An 18,359-nucleotide genomic window follows, 5' to 3' on the forward strand; every position below is an offset into this window, starting at 1 on the left:
CTATGGAGTCCGTCATTCAATTGCTCCAATTGCACCTGTGTTTAGTTTAGAGATACAGCGTGGAAACAGGCCCTTCGGCCCACCGAGTCCACACCGACCAGCGATCCCCGCACATTTACACACACACATACACACACACAGTGACAATCTTACATTTATACATACAAACATAGAAAATAGGTGCAGGAGTAGGCCATTGGGCCCTTCGAGCCTGCACCGCCATTCAATATGATCATGGCTGATCATCCAACTCAGTAACCTGTACCTGCCTTCTCTCCATACCCACTGATCCCTTTAGCCACAAGGGCCACATCTAACTCCCTCTTAAATATTGCCAATGAACTGGCCTCAACTACCTTCTGCGGCAGAGAATTCCACAGATTCACCATTCTGTGTGAAAAATGTTTTCCTCATCTCGGTCCTAAAAGATTTCCCCCTTATCCTTAAACTGTGACCCCTTGTTCTGGACTTCCCCAACATCGGGAACAATCTTCCTGCATCTAGCCCATCCAACCCCTTAAGAATTTTGTAAGTCTCTATAAGACCCCTCCTCAATTTTCTAAATTCTAGCGAGTACAAGCCGAGTCTATCCAGTCTTTCTTCATATGGAAGTCCTGACATCCCAGGAATCAGTCTGGTGAACCTTCTCTGTACCCCCTCTAGGGCAAGAATGTCTTTCCTCAGATTAGGAGACCAAAACTGTATGCAATACTCCAGGTGTGGTCTCACCAAGACCCTGTTGAGCCCAATACCAAGCCAATTAACCTACAGACCTGTGTCTTTGGAGAGTGGGAGGAAACCGAAGATCTCAGAAAACCCACGAGGGTCACGGGGAGAACGTACAAACTCCGTACAGACAAGCACCTGTAGTCAGGATCTAACCCGGGTCTCTAGCGCTGTAAGGCAGCAACTCTACCGCTACGCCATCATGCCAGCCCCAGGGATTAAACGAGAATGTCCTGGAAATCCTTGAACTGTCGGGTGAGACATTAGGGAGAAGCAAGGAACTGGTTTACCAAGGAAAGACACAAAATGCTGGAGTAATTCAGGGAGTCAGGCAGCATCCATGGAGAACATGGACTGGTGACATTTCGGGTCAGAACACATCTTCAGACATTCGCCGATGTGTGCTTTTGGATGGACATGGGTAACCCTGTGAGACACTTCAAAGCTGGCCAGGTGACGTTTCCCTAGAATTTTAGACTAATCCTCAGCAGAAAAATGTTAGCTAGTTGTTATTACATTAGGCTAGCTGCCACATTCCCCTGCATTGCAACAGTGACCACTCTACATTGAATTGCTCAATTGGCTGAAACGTACATATGGACATCTTGAATTCAGGAAAGCGCCACAGTAAGGTGGGTCTTGTTGAGAGCAACCATGTTTCATTTTTCTTGTAACGGAGAATGCCCAGGTTGCTACCTGTGACAGAAATGTGAATGATGGATTCTCCTTTTAAACATGTTTGGTTTCGGGTCTCCCCTACTTTAGTTTCAAGCTTCAGCGTGGTAACAGGTCCTTCGACCTCAGAGAGTCCATGCCGACCAGCGATCACCCTAGCCTACACACTAGGGACAATTTACAGAAGCCAATTCACCTATAAACCTGCATGTCTTTGGAGGGTGGGAAGAAACCAGAGCACCTGGAGAAAACCCACACGTACACAGGGAGAAATTACTAATTTGGTTTGTACTCGCTAGAATTTAGAAGATTGAGGGGGGATCTTATAGATACTTACAAAATTCTTAAGGGGTTGGACAGGCTAGATGCAGGAAGATTGTTCCCGATGTTGGGGAAGTCCAGAACAAGGGGTCACAGTTTAAGGATAAGGGGGAAATCTTTTAGGACCGAGATGAGAAAAACATTTTTCACACAGAGTGGTGAATCTCTGGAATTCTCTGCCACAGAAGGTAGTTGAGGCCAGTTCATTGGCTATATTTAAGAGGGAGTTAGATGTGGCCCTTGTGGCTAAAGGGATCAGGGGGTATGGAGAGAAGGCAGGTACAGGATACTGAGTTGGATGATCAGCCATGATCATATTAAATGGCGGTGCAGGCTCGAATGGCCTACTCCTGCACCTATTTTCTATGTTAACTCCCTATAGACAGCACCTGTAGTCAGGATCGAATGTGGGTCTCTGGTGCCATAACTATCACTACGGTGAAATCATCACGGCATCAGATTATTCACAATATAATTACTTTCACTGGCTACTTTTCTTCTTGATTTTTGGGTTGAAAAATGTTAAAATATAAATGGCAACAAAACAAAATATTAATTTCTTTCAATTTCTACTTAATCAATTGGGTTGATAAATGTTACCAATTGTACATTTAGTCACAGCAGTGCTCGCAATTGCTGTATGTTTATAATTTTACATCCACACACACACTGATGTACAAAACCTTTGTACAGTTTATGTCACATGTGCCAAAGTACGGTGAACCTGTCTGAAATTGGAGACTTCAACGTTCATACCGCTGGGGTGTAGACTGCCCAAGCAAAATATGAGGTGCTGCTCCTCCAATTTCCGGTGGTGCCTCACCCTGGCCATGGAGGAGGCCCAGGACAGAAAGGTTGGATTCGGAATGGAAGGGGGAGTTGAAGTGCTGAGCCACAGGGAGATCAGGTTGGTTTAACTTTTAAACGGTATGAACATTGACTTCTCCAATTTCAGGTAGCCCTTGCTTTCTCCCTCCTTCCCCTCCCCCTTCCCAGCTCTCCCACAGCCCACTGTCTCCTTTCTTCTCCCACCACCCCCCCCCCCCCCCACATCAGTCTGAAGAAGGGTCTTGACCCGAAACGTCACCTATTCCTTTGCTCCATAGATGCTGCCTCACCCGCTGAGTTTCTCCATCATTTTTGTCTACCTTCGATTTTTCCAGCATCTGCAGTTCTTTCTTAAAACGCCTGCTATACTCAGTTCTGAATCGGGTTTTGGTCCAAATCTTACTCTCGTGACTTAAATGCACAGTCTAGGCCGAGGAATTATTACACCATTAGCAATGCCATCTAACAGATGAGATACTGATACATGGTGGATGTTCAGATGGACATTATGAAGAGTTCTGTCCCATTTTTATTTCCTAGTACTACCTGTGCCATTCTATTGGCTTTTGTTAAAATAGTCTACCCCCCCCCCCCCCCCCCCCCCCCCCCCACTCAATTGCGTACTATTCTAACTTGGAAAGTCTCCCCCCCCCCCCCATTGTTTCCAGCTCTCAACCCAGGAACAGCAGCACAAATGCCTTCACCAGAAGGACAGCAGTTAAACGTTCAAGAAGGAACTGCAGATGCTGGAAAATCGAAGGTAGACAAAAATGCTGGAGAAACTCAGCGGGTGCAGCAGCATCGATGGAGTGAAGGAAATAGGCAACGTTTCGGGCCAAAACCCTTCTTCAGACTCTGACTTCAGTCTGAAGAAGGGGTTCGGCCCGAAACGTTGCCTATTTCCTTCGCTCCATAGATGTTGCCTCACCCGCTGAGTTTCTCCAGCACATTTGTCGGCCAGCAGTTAAAAGTGGTAGCTCATCAAGGCCAGTCGTGGATGGGTAACAAATATTTCCCTGGGAAACGTCTTCTCATTTTGCACTGTACAACTGTTGCTTGCAAGATGACAATAAAGGTTGATTGATTGATTAGTGACCCTAGGTTTAGTTTTAGAAATGCAGCATGGAAAAGAACCCTTGTGCCCACTGAGTCCACACTGACCATTGCCCACCCATTCATACTAGTTCCATGTAATCGCACTTTCATATCCCCACCCTGCACACTAGGGGGCAATTTACAGAGGGGCCCATTAACCTGAAAACCCACGGTAGCTGTGAGAACGTGCAAACTCCTCGCAGACAGCAACCCAAGTTCAGGATTGAGGAAGGGCACGCTTGTGATTGAGGCAGTGCAGCGTAGGTTCACGAGATTGATCCCTGGGATGGCGGGACTGTCATATGATGAAAGATTGAAAAGACTAAGCTTATATTCACTGGAGTTTAGAAGGACGATGTGGGGATCATAGAAACATATACAATTATAAAAGGACTGGACAAGCTAGATGCAGGAAAAAATGTTGGGCGAGTCCAGAACCAGGGGCCACACAGTCTTAGAATAAAGGGGAGGTCATTTAAGACTGAGGTGAGAAAAAAGTTTTTCACCCAGAGTTGTGAATTTGTGGAATTCCCTGCCACAGGGCAGTGGAGGCCAAATCACTGGATGGATTTAAGTGAGACTTAGATAGAGTTCTAGGGGCTGGTGGAATCAAGGGATATGGGGAGAAGGCAGGCACGGGTTATTGATTGGGGACGATCAGCCATGATCACAATGAATGGCGTTGTTGGCTCGAAGGGCCGAATGGCCTCCTCCTGCACATATTTTCTATGTTTCTAACCTGGGTGTCTGGTGCTGTGAGATGGCGGCTGTACTGGTTTCAAAATGAAGACACAAAGCACGAGGAAGACATTCTTAAGTAACAGTAAATTCATGTTATGTTCCGTTCAAGGGCTGGGGAAGTGAAGAGACACTCAATACAATACCTTGGGAAACACGTGTCATGGTTTGGAATAATCCAGAGTCTCACAGCAAGAGTATGATGCTATCAATTCACCGTAGTTTTATCAACACCAATGATAAAAGGTCACACTACAGACTGTGTTCAGAGCAATAATAGCACTCAAAGTCATTATTTTAAAGCATCTTTAACAACCTCTGAACATCTTGAATTGTTTTACAGACAAGCAGTAAATATAAAAAAATAATTTTGGACTTGTGCACACAAAGCTACAAACAGCAAGATAAATGATTGGATCTGGTGTTGATTAAGGGATAAATCCCCTGTTCCTCAACAACTAGGATATTTTACAGAGGGCAGACAGGCCATTTGCTTAACACCAGCAATGAGGTGTGTGGTAAGATGCAGGTTTACACCAAAGATAGACACAAATGCTGGAGTAACTCAGCGGGACAGGCAGCATCTCTGCACTGAAGGAATGGGTGATGTTTTGGGTTGAGACCCTTCTTCAGTCTGACTCTTGACTCAGTCTGAAGAAGGGTCTCGACCAGAAACGTCACCCATTCCTTCTATCCAGTGATGCTGCCTGTCCCGCTGAGTTACACCAGCATTTTGCGTCTGTGACCATCAAGTAGGCGTTCCATCGCAGCTGGCATCTTGTTTCTATGAAGGCAAATTTGAACTCATCACCTTCAGTGAGAAACGAGGAACTGCAGACGCTGATTTGCAGAAAAAGACACAAATTGATGGAGTAACTCAGCGGGTCAGACCGTATCTCTGCAGAACATGGACAGGTAACGTTTCAGGTCGGGACCCTTCTTCAGACCAACAGATCTTTGCTATGCAGGTGTGGGGAAACCAGAAAGAACAGCCAGTTACACCATGGATGCAAGGGAGTGGGGGAGATGAGACAACTTCTGTATCAATGTCCCAGGTAAGTTAACACAGAAGCACCTTACTTGCACCAGCTCTCTTAGGATAAGCAACACAGCATTGTACTTTAGGACCAGGAGATAAATTTCAAGCTGAAACACTAACATAAACAAGCAAAATCAGTTCCATCTGATCCTGCACAGTGTAGATCGCGAATGAATGGATGGGAACTCACACACACACATGGGCTGGCGCTGAATGAATGGATAAGGACACATACTGTGTATTGTGCTGGTTTACATCGAAGATAGACACAAAATGCTGGAGTAACTCGGCGGGACAGGCAGCATCTCTGGAGAGAATGAACGGGTGACGTTTTGGGTCCAGATCCTTCTTCAGACTGAGAATCAGGGGGAGAGGAAAACTAGCGATAGGGATGAGTAGGGTGTGAAAATGACAGATTACAGCAGACAATGGTCATGGCAATGGTTCATTGTTGGCTGAGGGGAAAGGTGATGAGGCATACAAACTGTGAAATGAATCGGGGGGAGGAAAATTAGCCATAGGGAAGGCTGAGGGGAAGGTGATGGCACATACAAACTGAAATGAATCAGGAGGGCAATGAATCTATTGTGTTTAAGAAGGAACTGCAGATGCTGGAAAATCGAAGGTAGACCAAAATGCTGGAGAAACTCAGCGGGTGCAGCAGCATCTATGGAGCGAAGGAAAAAGGCAACGTTTCGGGCCGAAACCCTTCTGTAAACGAGCAATGAATCTAGTCGGACTAGGGTGGGTGAGGGAAAGCAAGGGTTACTTGAACATACTAGGCTGGCTCTGAATGAATGGATGGGGACAGACTAGACTGGCCGGGAGTAAACGGATGTGGACATGCAGTGGCCTGATCCTGAATGAATAGGTGAGAACACACACTATCTGGCCCTGAATGAAGACACACACTAGCTGGCCCTCAATGAATGAATGGGGCACAGTGTGTTGGAAGGAACTGCAGACGCAGTTTACACCGAAGATAGACACAAAATGCTGGGACGTACCCACTGGACTGGCCCTGGATGAATGAGTGGATTGGGCTGGTAACGGAAGCTTGCGTGCGTGCGTGGCCCCTCAGTTACAGGGGTTCAGCGGCTCCACCCGCTCGCCCTTGGGGAGCGCCAGGAAGACCTTGATGTGGATGGCGGAATTGTTCCTGGTGCGGGTGACAGCCTCGGCCTGATCCAGCTCGGGCTCCAGGTCGTCGACCAGCTCGACGGTGGAGGTGTTGGCGGCGACGTGCAGGGCGCCGAAGCTGGCTGCCTGCAGCTGCAGGGCGATGTTGATGGCCCGGTTGATGGCCAGCCCCAGGCCGTGGATGCAGATCTCGCTGAAGCCGCCGGCCTCCAGCATCTTCTGGCAGCGGCCCAGCTGCGCCTTGAAGTCGGTCTTCATGTTGATGTAGATGTCGTTCTTGCGGCGGGGCAGCTTGTGAGGCAGCCGCTTGCGGAGGATGTACTCCACCGGGTCCATGTCCCCCACGCTCTCTGCCGTCGCAGCTGCTGCTGGAGTCGGGCCCAGGTGCGGGGTCCCCATCGATCGGTCAGCCATGACTGCTGGGGGGGGGGGAGGCAGAACAAGGACAGACATGTCAGTGTGTGGAGCAACGTCAGGCCCATACTCAAAGACGGTCTCGAGTTCCAAGTTGCCTGCCATTTTAATTCGTTCAAGTGAGTTTATTGTCATGTGTCCCTGTATAGGACAATGAAATTCTTGCTTTGCTTCAGCACACAGAACATAGTAGGCATTTACTACAAAAAAGATAACTGTGTCCATATACCATAATATAAATATATACACACATGAATTCTCCATCCTCTCATAGAAACATAGAAAATAGGTGCAGGAGTAGGCCATTCGGCCCTTCGTGCCTGCACCGCCATTCGGTATGATCATGGCTGATCATCCAACTCAGTATCCCGTACCTGCCTTCTCTCCATACCCCCTGATCCCTTTAGCCACATCTAACTCCCTCTTAAATATAGCCAATGAACTGTGGCCTCAACTACCTTCTGTGGCAGAGAATTCCACAGATTCACCACTCTCTGTAAAAAATGATTTTCTCATCTCGGTCCTAAAAGATTTCCCCCTTATCCTTAAACTGTGTGACTCCTAGTTCTGGACTTCCCCAACATCGGGAACAATCTTCCTGCATCTAGCCTGTCCAACCCCTTAAGAATTTTGTAATTTAGTGTGGTTTAGCTTAGGGATACTGCGTGGAAACAGGCCCTTCGGCCGACCAAGTCCGCGCCAACCAGCTATCCCCATACACTAGTTCTATCCTACACACTAGGGACAATTTACACTTTTCACCAAAGTCAAGCAGCCTACAAACCTGTACGTGTTTGGAGTGTGGGAGGAAACCCACGTGATCACATGGAGAACGTACAGACAACACCTGTAGTCAGGATAGAACCAAGTCTGTGAGGCAGCAACTGTACAGCCTGGTGATGAACGTTCGAGACACACAAGACTGCAGATAGAAACATAGAAAATAGGTGCAGGAGTAGAGGCCATTCGAGCCTGCACCGCCATTCAATATGATCATGGCTGATCATCCAACTCAGTATCCTGTACCTGCCTTCTCTCCATACCCCCTGATCCCTTTAGCCACAAGGGCCACATCTAACTCCCTCTTAAATATAGCCAATGAACTGGCCTCAACTACCTTCTGCGGGAGAGATTTCCACAGATTCACCACTCTGTGTGAAAAAAGTTTTCCTCATCTCGGTCCTAAAATATTTCCCCTTTATCCTTAAACTGTGACCCCTTGTTCTGGACTTCCCCAACATCGGGAACAATCTTCCTGCATCTAGCCTGTCCAACCCCTTAAGAATTTTGTACGTTTCTATAAGATCCCCCCTCAATCTTCCAAATTCTAGCGAGTACAAGCCGAGTCTATCCAGTCTTTCTTCATATGAAAGTCCTGACATCCCAGGAATCAGTCGGGTGAACCTTCTCTGTACTCCCTCTATGGCAAGAATGTCTTTCCACAGATTAGGTACTGGAGCTTTGCACAAAAAGACATACTACTGCAGCCCAAGGCAGACAGATCACGTTAATTCACCAGTCAATACCAGCACTGCCCTTCTGATTTATTCTTCTCATCTCCACTCTATCAAAGGAATTCCCTCTCCTCTCCACCCCCCTCCCACTTTATTTTCTCCACAACAGGTAACTTTCTAACATTTCCTCCCAGCTCTGTTGCGTTTCACCCCAGTCAATCTCTTTTCTCTCCCGTCGTCAGACAGAAGATGCAGCTTGGAACCACGTATCACCAGATTCAGGAACAGCTTTTTCCCCACTGTTATAGACCATGGGGTGGAAGATTGCAACCTTCACGTGGTCCGCCCTGTTTCGATAAATGCAATCAATCCGGCGTGCACAATCAAATAAGATCAATGTGAACAAGTTGTCGTACAACTTTAGGCTGTGCACGCCATACACAAGAAGATCAGACCATGGAATGGTTCTCCTATGAACTACAGGCTTGGTCCTGATCTTCCAACCTATCTCATTGTGGCCACTGCACTTTTCTCTGTAACTGTAACACTAGCACTATATTCTGTCCTCTGGTATTTTTTTCTTTGCACTATCTGTTATGCCTACCTAGGACTTGGTGTAATTGGATAGCATGCAAAGCTCAGTACACGAGAATTATAAACCTATCTTAATTTATCAACCTGAACCGTTAACCCTGCCCCTCTCTCCAGAGATGCTGCCTGACCTGCTGAGTGTTTGCAGTATTTATCTCAGGTTTCCAGCATCTGCGAGTTTTTCTTTCAGATTGTCACCGTCTGCGGGATTTTGTTTCAACTCTCCAACGTCTACGGGTTTTTCTTTCAGATTGTCAGCGATTGCGGGATTTTATTTCAGGTTTACACCGCCTGCGGGTTTTTGTTTTAGGTGTCCAGCCTCTGCGAGTTTTTATCTCCGGTTTCCGGCGTCTGCAGGGGTTTGTTTCAGATTGTCAGCTGCTGCTATTTTACATCAGGTTACCAGCGTCTGCGGGATTTTGTTTCAGGCGCCCAGCGTCTGCGGCGTTTTATTTCATGTTTCCAGCGTCTGCAGGATTTTCTCTCCAGTTTCAGGTGTCCAGCAGATGCCGGATTTTATCTCCGGTTTGCAGCAGCTGCGGGATTTTATCTAAGGTTTGCAGCAGCTGCAGGATTTTACCTCAGATTTGCAGCAGCTGCGGGATTTTACCTCAGGTTTGCAGCAGCTGCGGGGTTTTACCTCAGGTTTGCAGCAGCTGCGGGACTTTGCCTCGGGATTTTATCTCAGGTTTGCAGCAGCTGCCGGATTTTATCTCAGGTTTGCAGCAGCTGCGGGATTTTATCTCGGGTTTGCAGCAGCTGCCGAATTTTGTATCAGGTTTTCAGCAGCTGCGGGATTTTGTCTCGGGTTTGCAGCTTGTAGCCGGATTTTATCTCAGGTTTGCAGCAGCTGCGGGACTTTGCCTCGGGATTTTACCTCAGATTTGCAGTAGCTGCGGGATTTTATCTCAGATTTGCAGCAGTTGCCGGATTTTACCTCAGGTTTGCAGCTTGTGGCCGGATTTTATCTCGGGTTTGCAGCAGTTGCCGGATTTTGTCTCAGGTTTGCAGCAGCCGTGGGATTTTGTCTAAAGTTTGCAGCTTGTGGCCGGATTTTGTCTCAGGTTTGCAGCAGCTGCGGGACTTTGCCTCGGGATTTTACCTCAGGTTTGCAGCAGCTGCGGGATTTTACCTCAGGTTTGCAGCAGCTGCGGGATTTTATCTCAGGTTTGCAGCAGCTGCGGGATTTTACCTCAGGTTTGCAGCAGCTGCGGGATTTTATCTCAGGTTTGCAGCAGCTGCGGGATTTTACCTCAGGTTTGCAGCAGCTGCCGGATTTTATCTCAGGTTTGCAGTTTGTGGCCGGATTTTATCTCAGGTTTGCAGCTTGTAGCCGGATTTTACCTCAGGTTTGCAGTAGCTGCGGGATTTTATCTCAGGTTTGCAGCAGCTGCCGGATTTTATCTCGGGATTTTATCTCGGGTTTGCAGCAGCTGCGGGATTTTATCTCAGGTTTGCAGCAGCTGCCGGATTTTATCTCGGGATTTTGTCTCGGGTTTGCAGCAGCTGCCGGATTTTATCTCGGGATTTTACCTCAGGATCCCGACGTCTGCAGGATTTTAGTTTCTTTTGCAGCGGCCCACGTGACCGTCCCGCCGGCTGCAATGGCGGGTGTGGGTGGCGTCTCCCCACAGCCCGGTGCCCACCGGAGAGCAGCGACGCCTCTCCCGCAGAGATACAGCCGCGTATTTCGCTCCGTCTCCCGGCCGGGCCTGAGCTGCGATCCCCCGGCTCCTCAAGGCCTGCGCCGCCCACACCGCGCCTGCGCCAAGACCTCACCAAGATGGCGGCGGGGGTGCGACGGCCAATCAACAGCGCGCCACACTTACCAACGAGTGCTGCAGCCGGTCAAGAGGAGACTGGCATCTGCAGCGCCCTCCACTGATGGGAGGCCTGCAGGTTGCTTTCAGGTGATACATCATTGTCTGAACATTGCATGCTACGAATCCCAGCTGTGGAGACACTGGTCTCGTTGTCTTGTAGAACATTGACCATCTTTTAATCTGGAATTTTAACTTATGTATTGTGTTTAAAAAAATATATAAATTATGATGTTTTTATGTGATATACCAAGATTTTATATGTATTTATGATATTTGATATGCAATGCATTTTTAATGTAATGTTGCCCCTTTTTCATGGCCAAATTGAGATTGGCAACAAGGATTCAAGGAGCACACCCTCTTCCAATCCTCCAATGTGTAGGACAGAACTACAGATTATTTAAGAAGAAACTGCAGATGCTGGAAAATCGAAGGTACACAAAAAAGCTGGAGAAACTCAGCGGGTGCAGCAGCATCTATGGAGCGAAGGAAATAGGCAACGTTGAGTTGGATGATCAGCCATGATCATATTGAATGGCGGTGCAGGCTCGAAGGGCCGAATGGCCTACTCCTGACCTATTTTCTATGTTTCTATGGAGGAGGCCCAGGACAGAAAGATCAGTGTGGGAATAGGAGGAGGTGTTTAGCCACTGGGAGATTGCGTAAGCCTAGGCGGACTGAACGGAGGTGTTTAGCGAAATGATCGCCAAGTCTGCACTTGGTCTCGCCGATATATTGGAGTCCATACCTGGAACAGCAGACACTGTAGATGAGGTTGGAGGAAGTGCAAGTGAACCTTGCAAGTTGCTTTTTGTTTTTTTTTATAAATGTCAGTGTAAAACCTCTTGGCCAATATTTATTTTTCATGTTCAAGAAGGAACTGCAGATGCTGGAAAATCGAAGGTAGACAAAAATGCTGGAGAAACTCGGCAGCATCTATGGAGTGATTCGGCCCGAAACGTTGCCTATTTCCTTTGCTCCATAGATGCTGCCGCACCCGCTGAGTTTCTCCAGCATTTTTGTGTACCCTTTATTTCTCATGATCAAATTGAGATTGGCAACAAGGATTCAAGGAGCACATTTCCAATCCTCCAATTGCTGCTGAGTTTCTAAAGGATTTTTTTTGTTTTAGAATCATACAGTGAGGGAACAGGTGCTTTGGTCCAACTTGCCCAAACTGACCAACATGTCCCATCTACTACCACCTGCCTGTGTTTGGCCCATATCCTTCTAAATCCGCCCTACCCATGTCTAAATGTTTCTTAAATGTTGCGATAGTACCTACCTGGAGTAATAGCCCTGTCCCACGGAGCGAGTTCATTCCAAGAGCTCTCTCGAGTTTAAAAAAATCGAACTCGTAAGCACGGAGAATGAACGTAGCGGGTATGTCGGAGCTCGGGGACGTCTCTTAGCGCTAACGGCAGGTACTCAGGAAGACTCGCTAACTAACGGCACCGTGGGACAGGGGTTTAACTCAGCAGGTCAGGCTGAGAGCTCTGGAGAACATGAATAGGCGAGCTTTTGGGTCAAGACCCTTCTTCGGACTCATGGTCTGGAACTGGGCCTGGAATCCAGGCGAGTTGATGGTTGGGGGAGAGGCGAGGATCGGCTGAGTCAACGGTCGCGGCCACGGGCGGCCAGAGTGTTGGTAGGGGTCTGTGGTGGTGGTAGTGGCTGGCACGGCCGAGGAAGGTGTGTAGGCCAGCGGTGGTGGCAGAAGGTCAGGAGGAACAAGCCAGGGGTGGCTTTGGCAGCCCAGCCTGGAGATGAAAATCGGTAGATCCATCCGTTATAACCAAAATCCGTTATAGAAACATAGACAATAGGTGCAGGAGTAGAGGCCATTCGGCCCTTCGAGCCTGCACCGCCATTCAATATGATCATGGCTGATCATCCAACTCAGTATCCTGTACCTGCCTTCTCTCCATACCCCCGTGATCCCTTTAGCCACAAGGGCCACATCTAACTCCCTCTTAAATATAGCCAATGAACTGTGGCCTCAACTACCTTCTGTGGTAGAGAGTTCCAGAGATTCACCACTCTCTGCGTGAAAAATGTTTTTCTCATCTCGGTTCTAAAGGATTTCCCCCTTATCCTTAAGCTGTGACCCCTTGTCCTGGACTTCCCCAACATCGGGAACAATCTTCCTGCATCTAGCCTGTCCAACCCCTTAAGAATTTTGTAAGTTTCTATAAGATCCCCCATTAATCTCCTAAATTCTAGCGAGTACAAGCCGAGTCTATCCAGTCTTTCCTCATAAGAAAGTCCTGACATCCCAGGAATCAGTCTGGTGAACCTTCTCTGCACTCCCTCTATGGCAAGAATGTCCTTCCTCAGATTTGGGGACCAAAACTGTACGCAATACTCCAGGTGTGGTCTCACCAAGACCCTGTACAACTGCAGTAGAACCTCCCTGCTCCTATACTCAAATCCTTTTGCTATGAAAGCTAACATACCATTCGCTTTCTTCACTGCCTGCTGCACCTGCATGCCTACTTTCAATGACTGGTGTACCATGACACCCAGGTCTCGCTGCATCTCCCCTTTTCCTAACTGGCCACCAGTTTTTTACTAATTTATTGAACTTGTTGTTGTTTATTCTAGTGTCTACTGTGTACTATGTTCACATACTTGTCGTGCTGTTGCAAGTAAGAATTTCATTGTTCCGTTTCAGGACACACGACAATAAAACATTTGTTACACTTTGCATCCATGGGCCTTCTGTACCACTGTTGTCCAGTAGAGCCTGCTGTAGAAGCAAAGTAAGTTTGGTTTAGATTGTGTACGGGGATCGCTGTTCAACAACTCCTCAATATCTTCAGGGCTCATTCAGGGAATGAGAAAAATGCCCTTCTTCAGACCGATTGTGGTGGGGGAGGAGGGAGGCGAAAGCTGAAGGGTCCTGGAGGCAGGAAACATGTTCCCGATGTTGGGGGCGTCCAGAACCAGGGGCCACCCACACACACACACACACACACACGCACACAGTTTAAGAATAAGGAGTAAGCCATTTAGAACGGAGACGAGGAAACACTTTTTCTCACAGAGAGTGGTGAGTCTGTGGAATTCTCTGCCTCAGATGCCGGTTCTCTGGATACTTTCAAGAGAGATAGATAGGGCTCTTGAAGATAGCGGAGTTGGGGGAGAAGGCAGGAACGGGGTACATAGAAACATAGAAATTAGGTGCAGGAGTAGGCCATTCGGCCCTTCGAGCCTGCACCGCCATTCAATATGATCATGGCTGATCATCCAACTCAGTATCCCGTACCTGCCTTCTCTCCATACCCTCTGATCCCCTTAGCCACAAGGGCCACATCTAACTCCCTCTTAAATATAGCCAATGAACTGTGGCCTCGACTACACTCTGTGGCAGAGAGTTCCAGAGATTCACCACTCTCTGTGTGAAAAAAGTTCTTCTCATCTCGGTTTTAAAGGATTTCCCCCTTATCCTTAAGCTGTGACCCCTTGTCCTGGACTTCCCCAACATCGGGAGCAATCTTCCTGCATCTAGCCTGTCCAACCCCTTAAGAATTTAGTAAGTTTCTATAAGATCCCCTCTCAATCTCCTAAATTCTAGAGAGTATAAACCAAGTCTATCCAGTCAGTCTTTCTTCATAAGACAGTCCTGACATCCCAGGAATCAGTCTGGTGAACCTTCTCTGCACTCCCTCTATGGCAAGAATGTCCTTCCTCAGATTTGGAGATTGTACTGATTGGGGATGATCACATTGCTGGTTCGAAGGGCTGAATGGCCTACTCCTGCACCCATTGTCTATTGACCCACAACATCACCTATCCATGTTCTCCAGAGATGATGCCTGGCCCGCTGAGTTACTCCAGCATTGTGTCATTTTTGTTTCTTCCATGGTATAGCATTGTCTTCACCCCTTGAAGTCAGATTACTGGATCTATCAGGACGAGGCATGGGAGCGGATCAGTTCATCCCTACACCTCTCCCTCCTTTAATTTCACTCCCCCGTCCCCGTCATTCAGTCCCTGTCCTTTCTTCCATCCTCATATCTCCCACTCCTCCCTACTACAGCCCCCATTTCTTCCCTTCTACTCATTACCCCTCAGGACAGCACGGCGGGGCAGCGGTAGAGTTGCTGCCTCACAGCGCCTGAGGCCCGGGTTCGATCCTGACCACGGTTGCCGTTCGTACAGAGTTTGTACGTTGTCTCCCCGTGACCTGCGTGGGTTTTCTCCGGGCGCTCCGGTTTCCTCCCACACTCCAAAGACGTCCAGATTTGTAAGTGAATTGGCTTCTGTAAATTGTCCCTAGTGTGTAGGATAGTACTAAAGTATGGTATGATCGCTGGTCGGCACGGACATGGTTGGCCGAAGGGCCTGTTTTTAACGGTGTGACTCTAAAGATAAAGATCCATCCCTCTGTTTCCACATTTTACTCTCATATTCCTCCCTTATCAGACTTATCAAACAGTGAAAGGCCTGGATAGAATTGCTGTGGAGAGGATGTTTCCACTAGTGGGAGAGTCTAGGACCAGAGGCCACGGCATCTGAATGAAAGGACGTACTTTTAGGAAGGAGATGAGGAGGAATTTCTTTAGTCAGAGGGTGGTGAATCTGTGGAATTCTTTGCCACAGACGGCTGTGGAGGCCACAAGTCAGTGGATATTTTTAAGGCAGAGATAGATGGATTCTTGATTAGTACGTGTGTCAGGGGTTATGGGGAGAAGGCAGGAGAATGGGGTTTGGAGGATAAGATAGATCAGCCATGATCGAACGCTGGAGTAGACTTGATGGGCCGAATGGCCTAATACTGCTCCTAGACCTTAAAGGTCTACAACTTTTAGCCTGAAGAAGGGTCTCGACCCGAAACGTCACCTATTCCTTCGCTCCACAGACGCTGCCTGACCCGCTGAGTTCCTCCAGCAGTATGTGTTTTTTTTATTTTCCCTCTCGCTCGCAGTTGCAGCATCGGCCATCTCCTGTGTTTCCGGCTCGTCTCCTTTGTAGTGCTATCTCTGGGACGACCGAACAGACTTCTCGTCGGTGCTGCTGAACGATCGCACCCTCCTCCACGGTGTGTAGCAATCGTTTGCAAACCCAAGGCCACAGCTTGCATTTGAAACGGATTACAGCAAAGGCAGACATGGTCGGCAAACAGTGACACTTCCATGTGGAGCAGAGGTCGTATTTACCTAACCATTGAACGAAGGACACGGGGTCAAAACTATTCCAACTGTATGTTTCGGGAGGGTTTGGCTTACATTTGAAAGGCTTCCAAGATTGGCATCTGAGGCTAACTTGAACCCATTTGCCAAGACCCACATCTTTGGTTTAGTTTAGTTTAGTTTAGGAGGCACAAGAAACTAAAGATAATAATAATAATAATAATACATTTTATTTATGGGCGCCTTTCAAGAGTCTCAAGGACACCTTACAAAGATTTAGCAGGTAGAGGAAAAACATGTAAGGGGAATGAAATAAGTAGTAGAGACATGACTAGTACACAAAGTAAAGATGGAGGTATTTCTAACTTGAGAACAATATCTGCACCTCTGCAGCAATTTCCATTGCCAAAGATCAAACCAAAGACAATACATAGAAACATAGAAAATAGGTGCAGGAGTAGAGGCCATTCGGCCCTTTGAGCCTGCACCGCCATTCAATATGATCATGGCTGATCATCCAACTCAGTATCCCGTAACTGCCTTCTCTCCATACCCCCTGATCCCTTTAGCCACAAGGGCCACATCTAACTCCCTCTTAAATATAGCCAATGAACTGGCCTCAACTACCTTCTATGGCAGAGAATTCCACAGATTCACCACCCTGTGTGAATTTTTTTTTCTCATCTCGGTCCTAAAAGACTTCCCCCTTATTCTTAAACTGTGTGACCCTTTGTTCTGGACTTCCCCAACATCGGGAACAATCTTCTTGCATCTAGCCTGTCCAACCCCTTAAGAATTTTGTAAGTTTCTATAAGATCCCCCCTCAATCTTCTAAATTCTAGCGAGTACAAGCCGAGTCTATCCAGTCTTCATATGAAAGTCCTGTCATCCCAGGAATCAGTTTGATTAACCTTCTCTGTACTACCTCTATGGCAAGAATGTCTTTCCTCAGATTTGGAGACCAAAACTGTACGCAATACTCCAGGTGTGGTCTTACCAAGGCCCTGTACAACTGCAGTAGAACCTCCCTGCTCCTATACTCAAATCCTTTTGCTATAAATGCTAACATACCATTCGCTTTCTTCACTGCCTGCTGCACCTGCATGCCTACTTTCAATGACTGGTGTACCATGACACCCAGGTCTCGTTGCATCTCCCCTTTTCCTAATCGGCCACCATTCAGATAATAGTCTACTTTCCTGTTCTTGCCACCAAAGTGGATAACCTCACATTTATCCACATTATACTGCATCTGCCATGCATTTGCCCGCTCACCCAGCCTATCCAAGTCACCTTGCAGCCTCCTAGCATCCTCCTCACAGCTAACACTGCCCCCCAGCTTTGTGTCATCTGCAAACTTGGAGATGTTGCATTCAATTCCCTCATCCAGATCATTAATATATATTGTAAATAGCTGGGGTCCCAGCACTGAGCCTTGCGGTACCACACTAGTCACTGCCAGCCATGTCAAGGTACAAGAGTTCCCCCTTCTAGTTTAGTTCAGTTTAGTTCTAAATCAAACCAAATATATGAGTCTTGGCAAATGGGTTTGAATCGGCCTTGAATGTCAATGCAATACCATCTGGGAACCCTTTCAAATGTAAGCCAGATCCTCCCTAAACTTCCAGCGGGCAAATGTCAAAAATGTACACAACGCCAACACCAGTTGTAAGCCGAGGTCCACATCTTTAGTTTAGTTTAGAACTAAAATTAAAACTAAAACTAGTTTTAAACTAAACTAAATTATCTGTGGAATTCTCTGTCGGTTCTCTGGATGCTTTCAAGAGAGAGCTAGATAGGGCTCTTAAAAGTAGCGGAGTCAGGGGGATATGGGGTGAAGGCAGGAACGGGGTACTGATTGGGGATGATCAGCCATGATCACATTGAATGGCGGTGCTGGCTCGAAGGGCCGAATGGCCTCTACTCCTGCACCTATTGTCTTTGTCTATTATCTATAAACTACAAAGGGTTAAGAAGGATCGTTTCACTTGCGTTCAGTCCGCCTCGGCCGAGGCAATCTCCTGCTTGCCAAACAATGTAACTGCCCTTCTCATAGAAACTTAGACAATAGGTGCAGGAGTAGAGGCCATTAGGCCCTTCGAGCCTGCACCGCCATTCAATATGATCATGGCTGATCATCCAACTCAGTATCCTGTACCTGCCTTCTCTCCATACCCCCTGATCCCTTTAGCCACAAGGGCCACATCTAACTCCCTCTTAAATATAGCCAATGGACTGTGGCCTCAACTACCTTCTGTGGCAGAGAATTCCACAGATTCACCACTCTCCGTGTGAATTTTTTTTTTCTCAATCCCACATTCTGTCCTGGGCCTCCTCCATTGTCAGAGTGAGGCCAAATCCAAAATGGAGAAACAGCCCC

The 18,359-nt window shown here is 47.5% G+C and overlaps 1 protein-coding gene across 5 annotated transcripts; it reads right to left on the minus strand.

Annotated features, from left to right (window-relative positions):
• Window positions 1-5,964: 5,964 nt before the first annotated feature.
• On the minus strand, window positions 5,965-10,798 carry pop7 (POP7 homolog, ribonuclease P/MRP subunit). 5 transcript variants are annotated; one of them, XM_033016302.1, is made up of 3 exons: window positions 10,555-10,798; window positions 9,632-9,661; window positions 5,965-6,981 (listed from the first exon to the last, which is right to left on the minus strand). In XM_033016302.1, the coding sequence occupies exon 3, from the start codon at window positions 6,974-6,976 to the stop codon at window positions 6,500-6,502; it is 477 nt and encodes a 158-aa protein (XP_032872193.1). In that variant the 5' UTR covers window positions 6,977-6,981; window positions 9,632-9,661; window positions 10,555-10,798; the 3' UTR covers window positions 5,965-6,499. The 5 variants fall into 5 exon arrangements, with proteins under 5 accessions (XP_032872193.1, XP_032872194.1, XP_032872195.1 ...); XM_033016303.1 differs by lacking the exon at window positions 9,632-9,661 and adding an exon at window positions 10,124-10,153; XM_033016304.1 differs by lacking the exon at window positions 9,632-9,661 and having other exon boundaries at window positions 5,965-6,978; window positions 10,555-10,797.
• Window positions 10,799-18,359: the final 7,561 nt, after the last annotated feature.

The sequence above is a fragment of the Amblyraja radiata genome, unplaced genomic scaffold (assembly GCF_010909765.2).
Source record: "Amblyraja radiata isolate CabotCenter1 unplaced genomic scaffold, sAmbRad1.1.pri S43, whole genome shotgun sequence".
NCBI lineage: Eukaryota > Metazoa > Chordata > Chondrichthyes > Rajiformes > Rajidae > Amblyraja > Amblyraja radiata.

Coding starts and splice junctions, on each gene's coding strand:
- pop7 (XM_033016302.1), bottom strand. CDS start 6,976: ATGGCTGACCGATCGATGGGGACCCCGCACCTGGGCCCGACTCCAGCA.